At 49.8% G+C, this 12,340-nt stretch overlaps 2 protein-coding genes across 2 annotated transcripts; one reads left to right on the top strand and one right to left on the bottom strand.

The window, feature by feature from the left end:
• Positions 1 to 510: 510 nt before the first annotated feature.
• Positions 511 to 3,135, bottom strand: BO72DRAFT_74760 (uncharacterized protein). The gene is made up of 3 exons (XM_040950676.1): positions 1,121 to 3,135; positions 680 to 1,059; positions 511 to 623 (listed from the first exon to the last, which is right to left on the bottom strand). Exons 1-3 carry the CDS (start codon positions 2,994 to 2,996, stop codon positions 576 to 578), a joined length of 2,304 nt encoding a protein of 767 aa, XP_040802484.1. The 5' UTR covers positions 2,997 to 3,135; the 3' UTR covers positions 511 to 575.
• A 5,396-nt stretch (positions 3,136 to 8,531) lies between these two features.
• Positions 8,532 to 9,391, top strand: BO72DRAFT_74711 (uncharacterized protein). Its single transcript, XM_040950675.1, has one exon. It carries the CDS (start codon positions 8,589 to 8,591, stop codon positions 9,051 to 9,053), a length of 465 nt encoding a protein of 154 aa, XP_040802483.1. The 5' UTR covers positions 8,532 to 8,588; the 3' UTR covers positions 9,054 to 9,391.
• The last annotated feature ends 2,949 nt before the right edge of the window (positions 9,392 to 12,340 follow it).

Genomic DNA, 12,340 nt, shown 5'->3' with positions numbered 1-12,340 from the left:
CCCCCGACCATTTAGTGGGAGGGTACGCAATTAGTGTTGATGAGAAAGGTCCAGGAAACCATAAACGTCACTGGGCTCGCACGTACAACGTGACGCTGGCAGAGTCGATGAGATCGGGGCCTGATATCCGGGTGCAGCAAAGACCGAAGGCCACCGAGTCGAAAAGACCACGGGCGATAGTGCCTTTCGTTGTACCCATCGATCCCAAGCAATTCCCCACTGGCCGTGGAAAGACTCCCCATAGACCTCCATGCGTAGATAGAAGAACACAAGACACGAAAAGAAGTCCAAGACCTGGAGGTGGTTTTCGCCGTAACACCCAGAACGCAGAAAAAACGCATGAAGAGATGGCCGGTTGGACCGTCGAGCACAGGTCGAATGGGAGGTCTCGGGCGCGAAACCGAGGTCGAAGATCAGCCCGGATCGAAAACCAAAACATCCTCTAGGGGTAAAAAAAGGAAACAGGTCTACAAGATACCAAGGGGTACCATGCCGTCATAGATCGATCCAACACTCCTCGGGAGATTAAATAAGACAAGACACGCAGTTAAAACGCCTTTCATAAATGCAGCGACTCAGAGGAAGTGGGTATAGATTTTCGACGTTTCATGGACTTCCATCTCCTGTCCCAGACAGTCAGTTACACTCGTCGCAACCAGCATGGGATGCAAATACGTACCATTTTGAAGTTGTTGAGCTCCTCCTTGATCTGCTGGGCGAGCAGGGGCGTCAGGCGATTGCAAGTGGCAATGTCACCCCGTCGATCATACTCCCCACTGGGCCACGTCTCATGAAACTGGATACGGGGACTGAAAACAAGGCTCTTGGAAAGCGGCGTGACGGGGGCGCTTTTAGCCTCAGACCCCAGGAACCGGCTATCGGAGAGATAGTCATCTTCGCCGGCAATTTTGATTGCGTCGGAACGGCGGTTGCCAGACCGCGTCGGGTCCTCCGGTGTGCTAGGAACACTAGAGTGCGGCGAGTCGCTGTTGTTGATCGCTTGAGAGTTCTCAAAAGACTTGGTGGAAGTTGTAGGGACATTGGTGTCCGAGTTTGTCTCTTCAGCAATGTTAGACAACCTGTTCGACATATCAACGAACAAATGAAGCAAATTACGTACTTTTGAGAATGCCTTTCCGGACTGCCGCCAGGACTTCCGCTCGCTCTCTGTCTCCTCCAACAATGCTCTTCCGCGACTGGCCCTTGTCAAGGCCGCCATCATCATGACCTGCGGCACTTGATCCAATCGATTCCAATTTAGGAAACGCCGTACCCCCGTGGGGTAGATCGCGAGCGTCCGCGTTAACAGTTCCACTCTTACGCTCGGCTTCGATGTTGACCACAGACAGTTGCGGCGCCATTGGCTCGGTGATCACAGCATCCGTGGACGATGTGCTCATGATGGACTTGGGGCGAAACAAGCCGACGAGAGACCGCGTCGATCGTTTCATCCCTTTGCCCATCTTTCGCAGCATGATCGATGCGGAAGACGCGGTCGACGAGACGGACAGGTTATCGGTAGAACTGTTGAAGATACGGCCTTGGTGGTGGGACGAATAAATGCTCTCGCCCAGTCCACTTGCCTCCTGCTGCTCAGCAATCGCCGCCTGCTCGGGGCCCAGCTCCTCCTGTAGCAATTCCCGCCGAGCCCTTTCAGTAGCAATGACCTCTTTTTTGTTCGACGCCTTGCGGAGCTCAGAAGCACTGCCAAACGAGAAAGCCCTTCTCAACCTGGACTTACCCGGACGTTTCAGATCGTTCTTCGCCAACTCTGATAGTCGTTCTGGGGGAGGATTTGCAGCTGCGGTAGGTTTGGGACTTGGAGTAGACTGCGGGGGTTTAGGCGAAGAAGGCTTCGAATCGACATCAACCGGCTGAGAAAGGGGTGAGGGCTTGCTGGTTCGCTTGCTTTCCTCTGGTTTGCTGGGGCCTCGACTTGACGGGTTTGCGTTTTCGATGTGTCCTGCATCGCGCACGGAGGATGTAGAGGAGGGCGCAGAGGGAATGCTTCCTTGAACATCTCGATTGGATTGAGCCGATCGGGGTCGGTGGTTCTGGTCGAAGTAGTCATGGCCACCTGTCGATGGGATCGGCGATGATGTAGGCAGGTGAAGTTGCATGTTGATGAGACCGGCGTTATCAATCGTACCCCAGCTTCGGCGACGGTACCGCTTGGCCAATTCCGTTTGAGGCTTGTCCGCACGTGAAGTGTCGTCTGCACTGGGCGCTCGAACGTGACCAGGGCGGCGAGCGCCGTCGGAAACAGAGCCGGTTGATCCTGGAGAGCCGGGTGTGCCGGGTGTGCTGGGTTGGAGAAGGCTATCATCCATCGCGGCTGGTGCAGTCCGTACCGACCCAGGTGCGTTCGTCTGTGGTAGCGGAGACGGGAGCCCCGCGGCACTGTCAGGACGCCGATTTCCGCGTCGATACCGATCGGGAGAGGGCCGAGCAACGGTGGGAGAAGATATGTTCATGAAGTTCGAGGAGGGGATGTTGACCGTCGACAATGGACGTAAAGGAGGCTCAGCACGAAGCTGCCGAGATGGGATGGCGGAGTCGTCTTTCGACATGTAGGACTGAACAGAGGAGTTGGAGGATGAGGATACAGAACCAGCTGCAGGGTGATAGGAAAAGCGCGAGTTGAGTCCGCCGTGGGCAGGACTTGCGGATAATTGGGGTGCGGAAGGAGCAGAAGAGGTACGATGCTCGGGTCTCAAGTGAGGAGAACCCGACTGACGATTGTGCATGCTCGTTGAATTGGAGAGGTTGGGAGTGCTGTTGAATTGGTAGGGGGCCACAGCCTGGTGGCCTGTCCTGTATGTCGCTGAATTACCCGTTGTATTGTAGGGATTCCAGGACATAGTCGAATTCCGCGGATTTTGAGATTGCGAGAGGGGCGACGAAGGTGCGAATGCGCCCGAGGAAGATGATGGTCGAGTTTGGAGCACAGTAACCGTGCCACTTTGCTGAGGAATTGTCTGTACCAACGCAGCCATGATGTTCTCCTCCGCTACTCAGAACGAAACAGGGTCTGACGCGTGACAGAGAGCGTCACAAATATGTTGGTCCCTTGAGAGGCAAGATTATTCTTCCAACACTTAGCAAGTCGAACGTCGAGGGATATCCGAAGAAGTATTCAAGGGTGGGAGTAAGAGATAGGGAAAAGGAAAACAGGAGAGACTCTGTGCTACACACAGCTGTCAGTCAGCATTGCACAAAAGCGAGCGGGTTAACAGGTTGGTTAAATTTCAAGGGTCGATGGCTCTCTAGCCACGATGGTGCTTGCCTCCTCAACACCCAGGGGGGGGGTGGGGAGGGGTGATGTTGTGGATGGGTGGGAGAGGGGAAGGGATGATAGCGAAGGGAGCGTACCTGTTCTAGAGGAAATGCCAGTGGATTATACTGATACAACAAATAAAGAAAATGCGCTTCTGTTATGCAGAATGAATGCTGTTGAGGAAAAAGGAAGAAAGGGAAACGAAGGGCTCGGATCAGGCGATCGAAGAGGGAGGAGTTGGCGACGGAGGTACGACGGAAGGAACACAAAGCTCCAGGATGGCAGAGGCTGTCTAGAGCGGTCGAGCCATGTACACAGATGAAAATGAAGATCGGAACGATAAGGAAGCAGACGGCGAAAGAAGATGAAGGAGGAGAAAACGGACAATGGGAGAAGTGGAGGGAGAAGAGTCCTTCAGGCTGGGCACCTTGTCTTCTGAATCAAGCAGAAGACGGGCCGGCGGGCGAGGACGGGGAGGAGCGAGGGGAGAGAGAAAGAGATGGGGTAGGCGAGAAAACGGATAGAGGAGAGGAAGAAAAAGAAGAAAAGAAGAGAGCCTGAAGGGCTGAAGGGTAAGATGGGAGAGGAAGAAGAAAAGGAATTAGGGAGGGAGGGAGAGTGAGTGAGTGAGAGTGAGAGGAGAGATAATGGACGGGAGGAATGATGGGGATGGGGATGGGGATGGGGATGGGGATGGGATGGGAGTTGCGCTGCGCTGCGTTGCTTGTTTCGCTCACACTCTGTCTCTGTCTCTCTCTCTCTCTCTCTCTCTCTTTTCTCTGTTGCTCACTCTTAGGGGAGGCCGACGACTGACAGGCGGGCGGAGACTGACGGACGGGATTTTCCAGACACCGCGAGAAGAACGGAACGCCAGGCACACAACACTTTCTTTACTCCCAATCTCTCTAATACTGACCAATTCTAACTAATGGTCTTTTATTTATTTTATGCCGATTTGATTCACAATTTTTGAATTTATTTTATAGGTGGTCATTTCATTCGCATGCACTCCATGTAGAAGTTAAAAGGATGATTTCCCAGCCAGATAAATCTTCCCCAAAAAAAAAGAACAAAAAAGAACAAAAAAAAAATAAGTGGACAAGATGGTGGGTGGGTGGTTGCTGATAGAAAATCCACGAGGCAAACCCGATGAAGTGTATGTACATACATTGTACAGTATGGTACATACAGAGAGTACAGAGTCTCTTCGGAGAACCTTAAAAGAATGACGCAAAAGGATAATATTTTTCATAAAGATTACTCTTATTGCAGGTGCCAGTCATAGTGACATGGAAAGCCGTAGTTGAGAAAATGCAGTGATTGTCAAGCTTGACACCTACCATGTATCACTCTATGATCCTCTCTCTCTGATGGATGGGAAGATAAATCAATCGTATCACCCAGCCCGGTTAATCGTTCGCAGTCAGATAACTTAACCGTAGGTAGATTAAAGTTCGAATTCTTCTCCTGAGAGTCGGTCCTGGGCCTCTCCTTCTGCATCAGCCAGCGAGCTATTATTATTCGCTCGTCCGACGAAAGGGGTAAGACATCTTTGGGGCTGTAGACTGGAGAGAACATAGAACGGTAAACCCGGGTCCATCAGCTTGTAACCGGTACGGAGAGAGTATGGAGGTTAGTACGGAGTAGGTACTAGACTGGGGACTAGTCACTCGTAGTCTTGCTCGCTCAGTAGTACTCCGTAGTAACGATAAGTCATGCTCTGCCTTTTTCTGCCCTTTTGCCTTGCTATCCTACTCAGGACTCCGTAGACTAAGGAAGTATTCCGTACCTAGTATTGTTATCGATACGACTATTCCCCGTCCTCGATACGTGAGCGGGTCAAGAGCAGCGAAACCCCTCTCTTCCTATGGACAGATAGTAATGCCAACCCACTCCATCCATGGATGGAAACAGTAATCGAAGGCGAAGAAACTAAGGTTACCTGGGGGGCTAGGAGTGGATGGTGGACGGGGCGTAAGTAAATCTGCCGGCCGGTGCCTGGTTCCGTGGTAGATATCGATAGATGATAAGTGGGATCAGTGGGATCGATCTCTTCTACGTAAGTACGTACTTCTGGAGGGGTAGTTGAGTAAAGGTGATGGTGTGGTGATGATGGTGATGATGATAGGTGTTTGTATGTTCTTAGTAATGAGCTTGTGAAGTTTGAATAGGTAAGAATACTACCGTAGTTACTACTACTGTCAGCGTGTTTGACCATTTGGCCTGCCTCAGGCCAAGATGAGCCGCCTCCTTTTCCCTGCCCTGATTTGCATCTCTGTCTGGGCAACAGCAGCAGCAGCAACAACAACTCCTCCTCGGTATCAGAAGAAGAACTGAACAGAACGTGCTAGGTGCATGAGCCCATGACTGGGACCATATGCGTTCCTAGCGAACTGGATAGTCCGATGGGAACGGAGCAAATTGGAAGCTGCTTTGCAGCCACACGCCAACTAAAATTCTTAGCTGTCACGCCATGACTGCTAGTCCTGGCAAGTCCTGCCCAGGTTTTTCCCAGAAATCGAAAAGAAAAAAAGTGCTACGGAAGCTCGGAGAAACCATCCGGAGGTAGCTAGTCGGTAACCGCGAAGGGGAAAGTTCCCTCGGTCGCCGCGGGACTGTTGCCGCCTTGGACCGATGGGCATAAGAGGGGCCTTCCCTCGTGGATAATAATAGATTAATGCCATTATTATACCAGACCGATAGTAACTTAACGTCCAGGGTTTCTTGCTGAACGTCCTGCAAACCACTTCCCACACATCTGTTTTAGCACGGCCGGCACTGGATGATGGTCTTCCGAGCATCTTGCCCCTGAGACTAGGTAACTTAGCTTTGTAATCGTTATTTACCATGCAAAAAATAAGTCTTCGCCGTAGCAGGAACAGAAAGGGTTTAACTCGACGCAATCTCATGGGGGGAGGAATCCCGGAAGGGTTTCTCCTGTACAATGATCTCACCGAGAAGATCATCCCCTTACCAACCAGCAGCATCACCCCGGATTTCCCGCCTTATGCCTCAACATGATAAGTATGGCGGTGGTCTCGTTCTTCCCAAACACAACAAGTATCTCATGGCTGCCATCTGTGTACTGTACTACTATCTATCCAAACCGAACCTCTTAATTCTCCGAGTCACCAAGCACACAACCCCTTTAAAAAAACAAACAAACACACAGAGAAAAAAAAAAAAAAAGAAGTTGAACTCAAATTCCCCTGAGGGTACCAGACTTCCTTTACCACAAGTTCAAATTCCCATGAAATTCGAGTCAGGTCATTCCAATCTCCAGCTACCAGTGGGATCCTCCCGTCAACTAGTTCCGTGGTTCAGATTTGTTCCACCAGTGTGTAACCCACGACGAGAGTAATGGGCATAACCCGCGTTTTCGTGTCCCCCCCCCTTCTTCTCTCTGAATGAAATTTAGGTTCCTGCTTCTCTTTTCGTCTCCGGTTGCAGCATAAATTCCCGTGTCACAGACTCCTACGGAGCTTTGTGTACCATGGGACAGATCATTATGATTCAACCATCTGCCGTGATTGTCTTTCGTAGTAAGTTATCTGTTCTTTGTAGGGGGGCGCCAACTTAAACATTTGCAATACGAATCGAATCGGATGTCCCCAGTTGGTACCGTGAAACTGTGAACCCTCAAGATCCAGTCTTCCTTCAATTGTGGTAAGTGGTAAGGTTGGTGCTCTGTACCATGTAAACTTATATAACTACCGAGTTCCCTATGCTGAATTGTCAAAAGTGTAGATGATGTCAGCTCTTCTCAACCGAGCCGAACAACAAGTCGTTTCAGCATCACGGAATCGCGTAGTACTGAGCAAGAGACGCTGGATTCGCAATGCATCTATGGGGTGCATCTGGAATATTCACCGGCATCTTTGGGATTGGTAGATCACATAAATTCCCTCCTATACTTCCAGTTGATGACAGCCAGCCACGCAAAGTATCGAAAGAACGGGCCCTCCAACTGTAGGGCAGAGCACGAATTAGGAAAGGAGAATCAATAGAAGCACCCAACGGAAGTAGAGCTACATTACAACAAACAAAAAAGGCATGGAAAGTTTCGGTCTAATTGTCAATCCGACTGAAAAATCTACAAGTTAATCTTTCAGAGTTAGAATTTCGGCTATTGACGCAGTGCATTGCAGTAGCCACACACACACCATTCAACTCTTTTTCTCTCTTTCTCCCTCTTTCTCCCTCTCTCGTTCGGAAAGTTCTCGGCCACTGTAGGGTTTGAAACAACGTTTTTCCTTTCGTAACGGATCATGTCAGAGACGATCGAGGAAGAGCCGCTTGAGGCAAGACTGAGTTCAAGGTATGTGGCGGATATTTCGGCCACCACCTACTATAGGCAGGTAGGCAATTAGGCAGGCAATCCGAGCTTCCAGATCGCAAAGTTAATCTCTTTGGATGATTCAAAGCTTGGCAACATTCTTCTTGGGGCTGAACCCGAGACTCTGGATGGCTCGACTGGGAAGGACTCGCTTACTGATGCTCTATGGGGGTAACTCACTACGCTTGAGTATTGCTACTGTGGGAGCTCTCACTCGTATACTGGAGGGAGTAAAGGGGTATCTACCAAGTCATGAGAAGCGAGAAGGGGCTCGTAAAGAGGAGGAGATAAATTCAATAGCCTGGTCAACCGGAACTATATTCTGAGGTTCTGGTTGTGCTGCTGACTGTCGGTGAGCCCAAAGCTTACTATCTGATCCGTCAAGTTTCTCCCACCTGTCGTGATCATGGGGCGTTCGGAAGATCGGTTCAGCCCAGGTCGTGCCAGCCTGCCAGGCCGACCGAGATAAGTAAAGAAATGTATACTCCGTACAGTACGAAATTCTCGGGACATTGTTTACCTGAGAACCAAGCGGGACGGGCAGACAGGGTGTTGTTGCGTTTTGGCTTGAGAGCGGAGATTGTCGAAGGGGCCCACTTGGGATGGGTTCTCAAAGCTCAACGAGCTTCCTTCGCTTCCTTCGCTAACTACCACCGGCGAGAGGGAAGTTAGACACCTCAAATGTTCCATTGTTTGTTTGCTCACCCTAGTCGCTCTGTAATTCCAGCTCATCTTCGGCTACCAACGCTGCTACCACTTCAGATTGACTGACAAGTAATTTCGGAGATGGGTAACCGAAGGCTTTCATCTCAAATTGAAACCCGGATCGTTGGTACAGTACCGTGAATCGTGAATCTCCCTCCCACACAATCCACAATGAGGTGGATAATTCATCTCTGATTCTCCATCACCGAAACGCCCACCCCCTCTTTTTTCTGCTCTTTCTCTCTCGCGCTCTCGCGCTCACAGACTCTCATGTGGTTAGTGCCACTGCAGATCCCCTGTAAGGAGTTCCTGCGTGATCGACAAGAGCAACGTCGCCATAGTTATCGCCATCAACATCTTTTCTTTGACAAGGCAGCTAGCCACACCTACCCAGCCTGCCAGCAATACAGCGGCGGGCACATGGACCACAAAGGTAGATTGAACAGGACCGTGGCTGTGAACAGTGGGCAGTGGGCAGCGGGCAGCGGGCAGCGCACACTGCCATCAAGTTTCACATCTTGTGTCTCAATTACCCTCCCCACATTCGCAGTGCCCGTCTTTATCCATACAGGACCACAAAGGGCAAGCACTTCCATCTACACGACACGCCTGTCCATGACCAAGTGCTTCCAGAATCTCTTGAGAGATTGCGCAATGGCAACTAGATGCCATGACCCTCTCTTCCATCTAATCTTTTATCATACCCATACTCATACTTCTCCCTCCCACCCCTAATCCTCCAACTTAGGGCCCCCCTTCCCCCCTTATCTAGTACGAGTACGCATTTTAGTACCCGTATACTCGGACCGAACACTCCGCCGAGCCCGGTAGACTGACTAACATTTATCATGAATAATGAATAGATCATGTTGCCATTCCTCGGTAGACAGCTTGGAAGTGGAGCAAGGGAGGAACCAGGAAAACCACTTTCCTTCGTCTAACCGATAAGTTATCTAGGCATTCGCATTATTGTCACCACTGAAGCGAGCTACCAAAAGCAATTTGGCGGAGACGAAGAGTTAAATTATCGTACGGTCTGTACTCACATACCTGTATAAATTGATTGAATGGTATTCGGCGACTTATGCACTAGCGCATAAACAACAAGGACCCCGTACTGTACTCCGTACAATGAACACATTTCCGATAAGTGATCCGATAAACAAAAACCACGGTTCCACTCAATTTCAATCTCCCAGGAAGCGAACAGTCATATGTCTAGGAATCGACATCATCATCATCATCAACTGCACTCAAGCGCGCACTGAACCTCAGAAATTCCGACGATCGGCTGAGCCATTCCTCGTCTCTATTGCGTCTATGATACCCATTTTTTCACGAACCCGACTCAACCTTGTCAACCCATAACCAGGCATTCAGAATCATGATATAATTATGATATGATAACCCGAGTCACAACGACCTACGTAGTATTCTCAACGGCGATTTGCGGTTTACCATCCCGCGAGGTCGGTACCTCTCCGTGCTGTAATACCACACATACTCGTAGTACTTGTACTCAATAGAAGTATGGGTAGGTACTCCGTACATACTCACAACTCCGTCATAGAGCTTTGTGCCTTGCTTCAAATAAAATCATGATGGGCATTTCCCGTCACCTGATTCGCCTCAAACAACGATCGAAAATCCGCAAATCACCATCCACCAAATAAAAAAAAAAATATCGGCTTGAACCGCGACCGCGGGGGCAGTACTGTGACTAAAGCTGTTGCCTGAAAAGACAGGCCGGCAGGCATCCAGCCAGCCAAGGCGAGATAACCGGCATGACCGCGGAATCCAGGGACGATCGAAATCTAATTTATCCCCATAGAAATCTCACATGGCATGTGGTAAATGACGTTTTGTTTGTCACATCTCCCGAATACGAGTCACCATCCAGGAACAAACCCAAGGTTCATCATGATGAGAAGATGGGGTAAAGAGGGGGTGGGTGTACACTGAGTACACAAAAGTCAAAAGTAGAATGTGAATCGAAAAGGTACTGAGTACTAGATATCGCTGGGGGCCTGGACCGGCTAGATTGACCCCGGATTTTTGTGAACGAAGCTAGCGAGGAATTCGAATCAATTGTCATGGAATGAGGGGGTAACATCCTCCAGGTTTATCGATTGGTTGTTTGGTGGCGCGGGTGACTGACAGGGAATTGATTGCTTCGATATTGCCCGCCGGGAGGAGACAGAGACATGGGTGCTGTGGTTGCGTACGGCAGGAATTTGGTGTCGCAGTTGCTGTGTGCATTGAATCTAGTAGAAGCTGACTGGCTGCATGGGTTCGATTTGCTTGATGCGTCGGGGTACTACTGTTGCTGTTGTTTATCATAATCAATTGCTACGATGGATGATGTTCAGCTTGGTCGATGTATTGCCTCCTGTAAGCATTTCTTTTCACCTGTTCAGGATATCTTAAATGATAGGTTCAAGTAGAATTGCTTGCGAAAGAGAGCAAAACATCTACAGATATCCTTTGCTACCGTTGCAAGAAGTCTCTCTTTTGTCAATATCGATACTTACGAGTGTAGTCGCAAAGTACCGGTCGGCAACATATTCCACACATACGGATAGATCCTTCTTATCGCCACCAGCTACACTCGTGCTACTAGTATCAGCTATCTCATCCCGTCACTCAAGCAGTCAAGCTTTAGTATAGCCAGCTGAACCCTGAATGCAGGACGTCCCCGCGCCAACGCTCGCCAGCCAAGCCATTTGATCTCATCATCTCATCAAAAGTCGAGTCCTGAACCCTAGAAACTCACAACCAGGGCAGGAAGCCGCTCAGCACTCCACTCGTGGCAAACGTCCCTACCCTGTTCCAGGGCGAGAGGAGGGGGGCATTCTTCCATTTACTGCAGGAAGTTTAGCCCCAACGTGCTCAGATAAACAAATAGATTGAACGACAATCAACCTGCAGGGAGGGGCAACGTCCATCCCCCACCTGCCCGCCTGATTGGCCGCACGGAGATAAAAATCCCAGCCAGTATCCATGCAGTCGAGATTAAGATATCTCTTCCCCCCCCCCCCCTCAAGTAGACCATATGTGTAAATTACGGAGTAAAAGGAGTAAAAGCTCCAGAACAAGCCCGAGACTAGGTAAGCAGGGACACATCACCATGTATACTGAGTATATTGTTGCTGCTGCTGCTGCAAACAACCCAACGCTGGCAGTGTGCCCTACTCATCACGGAGATATACCTGAAACACCTTAAGGGCTTAGTGACTACCAGCTACGGAGTACTTCCCCTCTGATCTGTCCGGACATTAGCCCAGCGGCGAACACGCTATGATGATTGTTCTCGGAGGTTAAAGAACCTCCCCCCTAGTCTTCGTCTACTATAATGAAGATACTATGGTACTTTTTTCTTTTTGAGAAACGGGGGAAAGTTGTGTATACTTGACCAACATAAACTTGCCGAACTGCGAGTGCTATACTCCGTGCTATACCATCCTTACCTCCCCGAAGTACTGCCCTCCAGCCCGTTAGGGTCGTAGTACAGTCAGTACATACCACTTCGCGCCTCAAGACCGTCATCTGACTTCCGTTCCTTGTCCCTGTTGACTCTGGAGCTTACCGAGCGACCGACGAATGGACAGGATAGGTTTGCAGTTCATTCTACTCCATACTAGCACACTACTGTCAATGACAGTAGCAGAGAGTAAGATGACACCAATCAACGCATCTCGCACTCAACTAGACATGTGCTGAAAAGTCCATAAAGCGTTGTAATTAGTTCAATCCAATCCCTTTCAAACAAAGGACAGTACTTGCGTGCCCATGCTGGAAGTACTGCTGCAACTCGTAGGAACCGAATTGTCAACCACTCTCACACTAGCGCCATCTGCATGTCGCTGCAATCGGAAAACCACCAAGCGGGGTTTTCGCTGACTTGTTCGCGTAAAGATTCCTTAGGCTCAGCTGCTGACCTTACCTTCCTACTTGGGTTTCAAGATGATCAAATCTTCATCTCACATGAGCTCTGGGGAAAAAAAAGTAATCTTAATTGAATT

The sequence above is a fragment of the Aspergillus fijiensis genome (assembly GCF_003184825.1).
Source record: "Aspergillus fijiensis CBS 313.89 unplaced genomic scaffold BO72scaffold_17, whole genome shotgun sequence".
NCBI lineage: Eukaryota > Fungi > Ascomycota > Eurotiomycetes > Eurotiales > Aspergillaceae > Aspergillus > Aspergillus fijiensis.
This window is presented reverse-complemented; position numbering and strand designations above follow the sequence as displayed.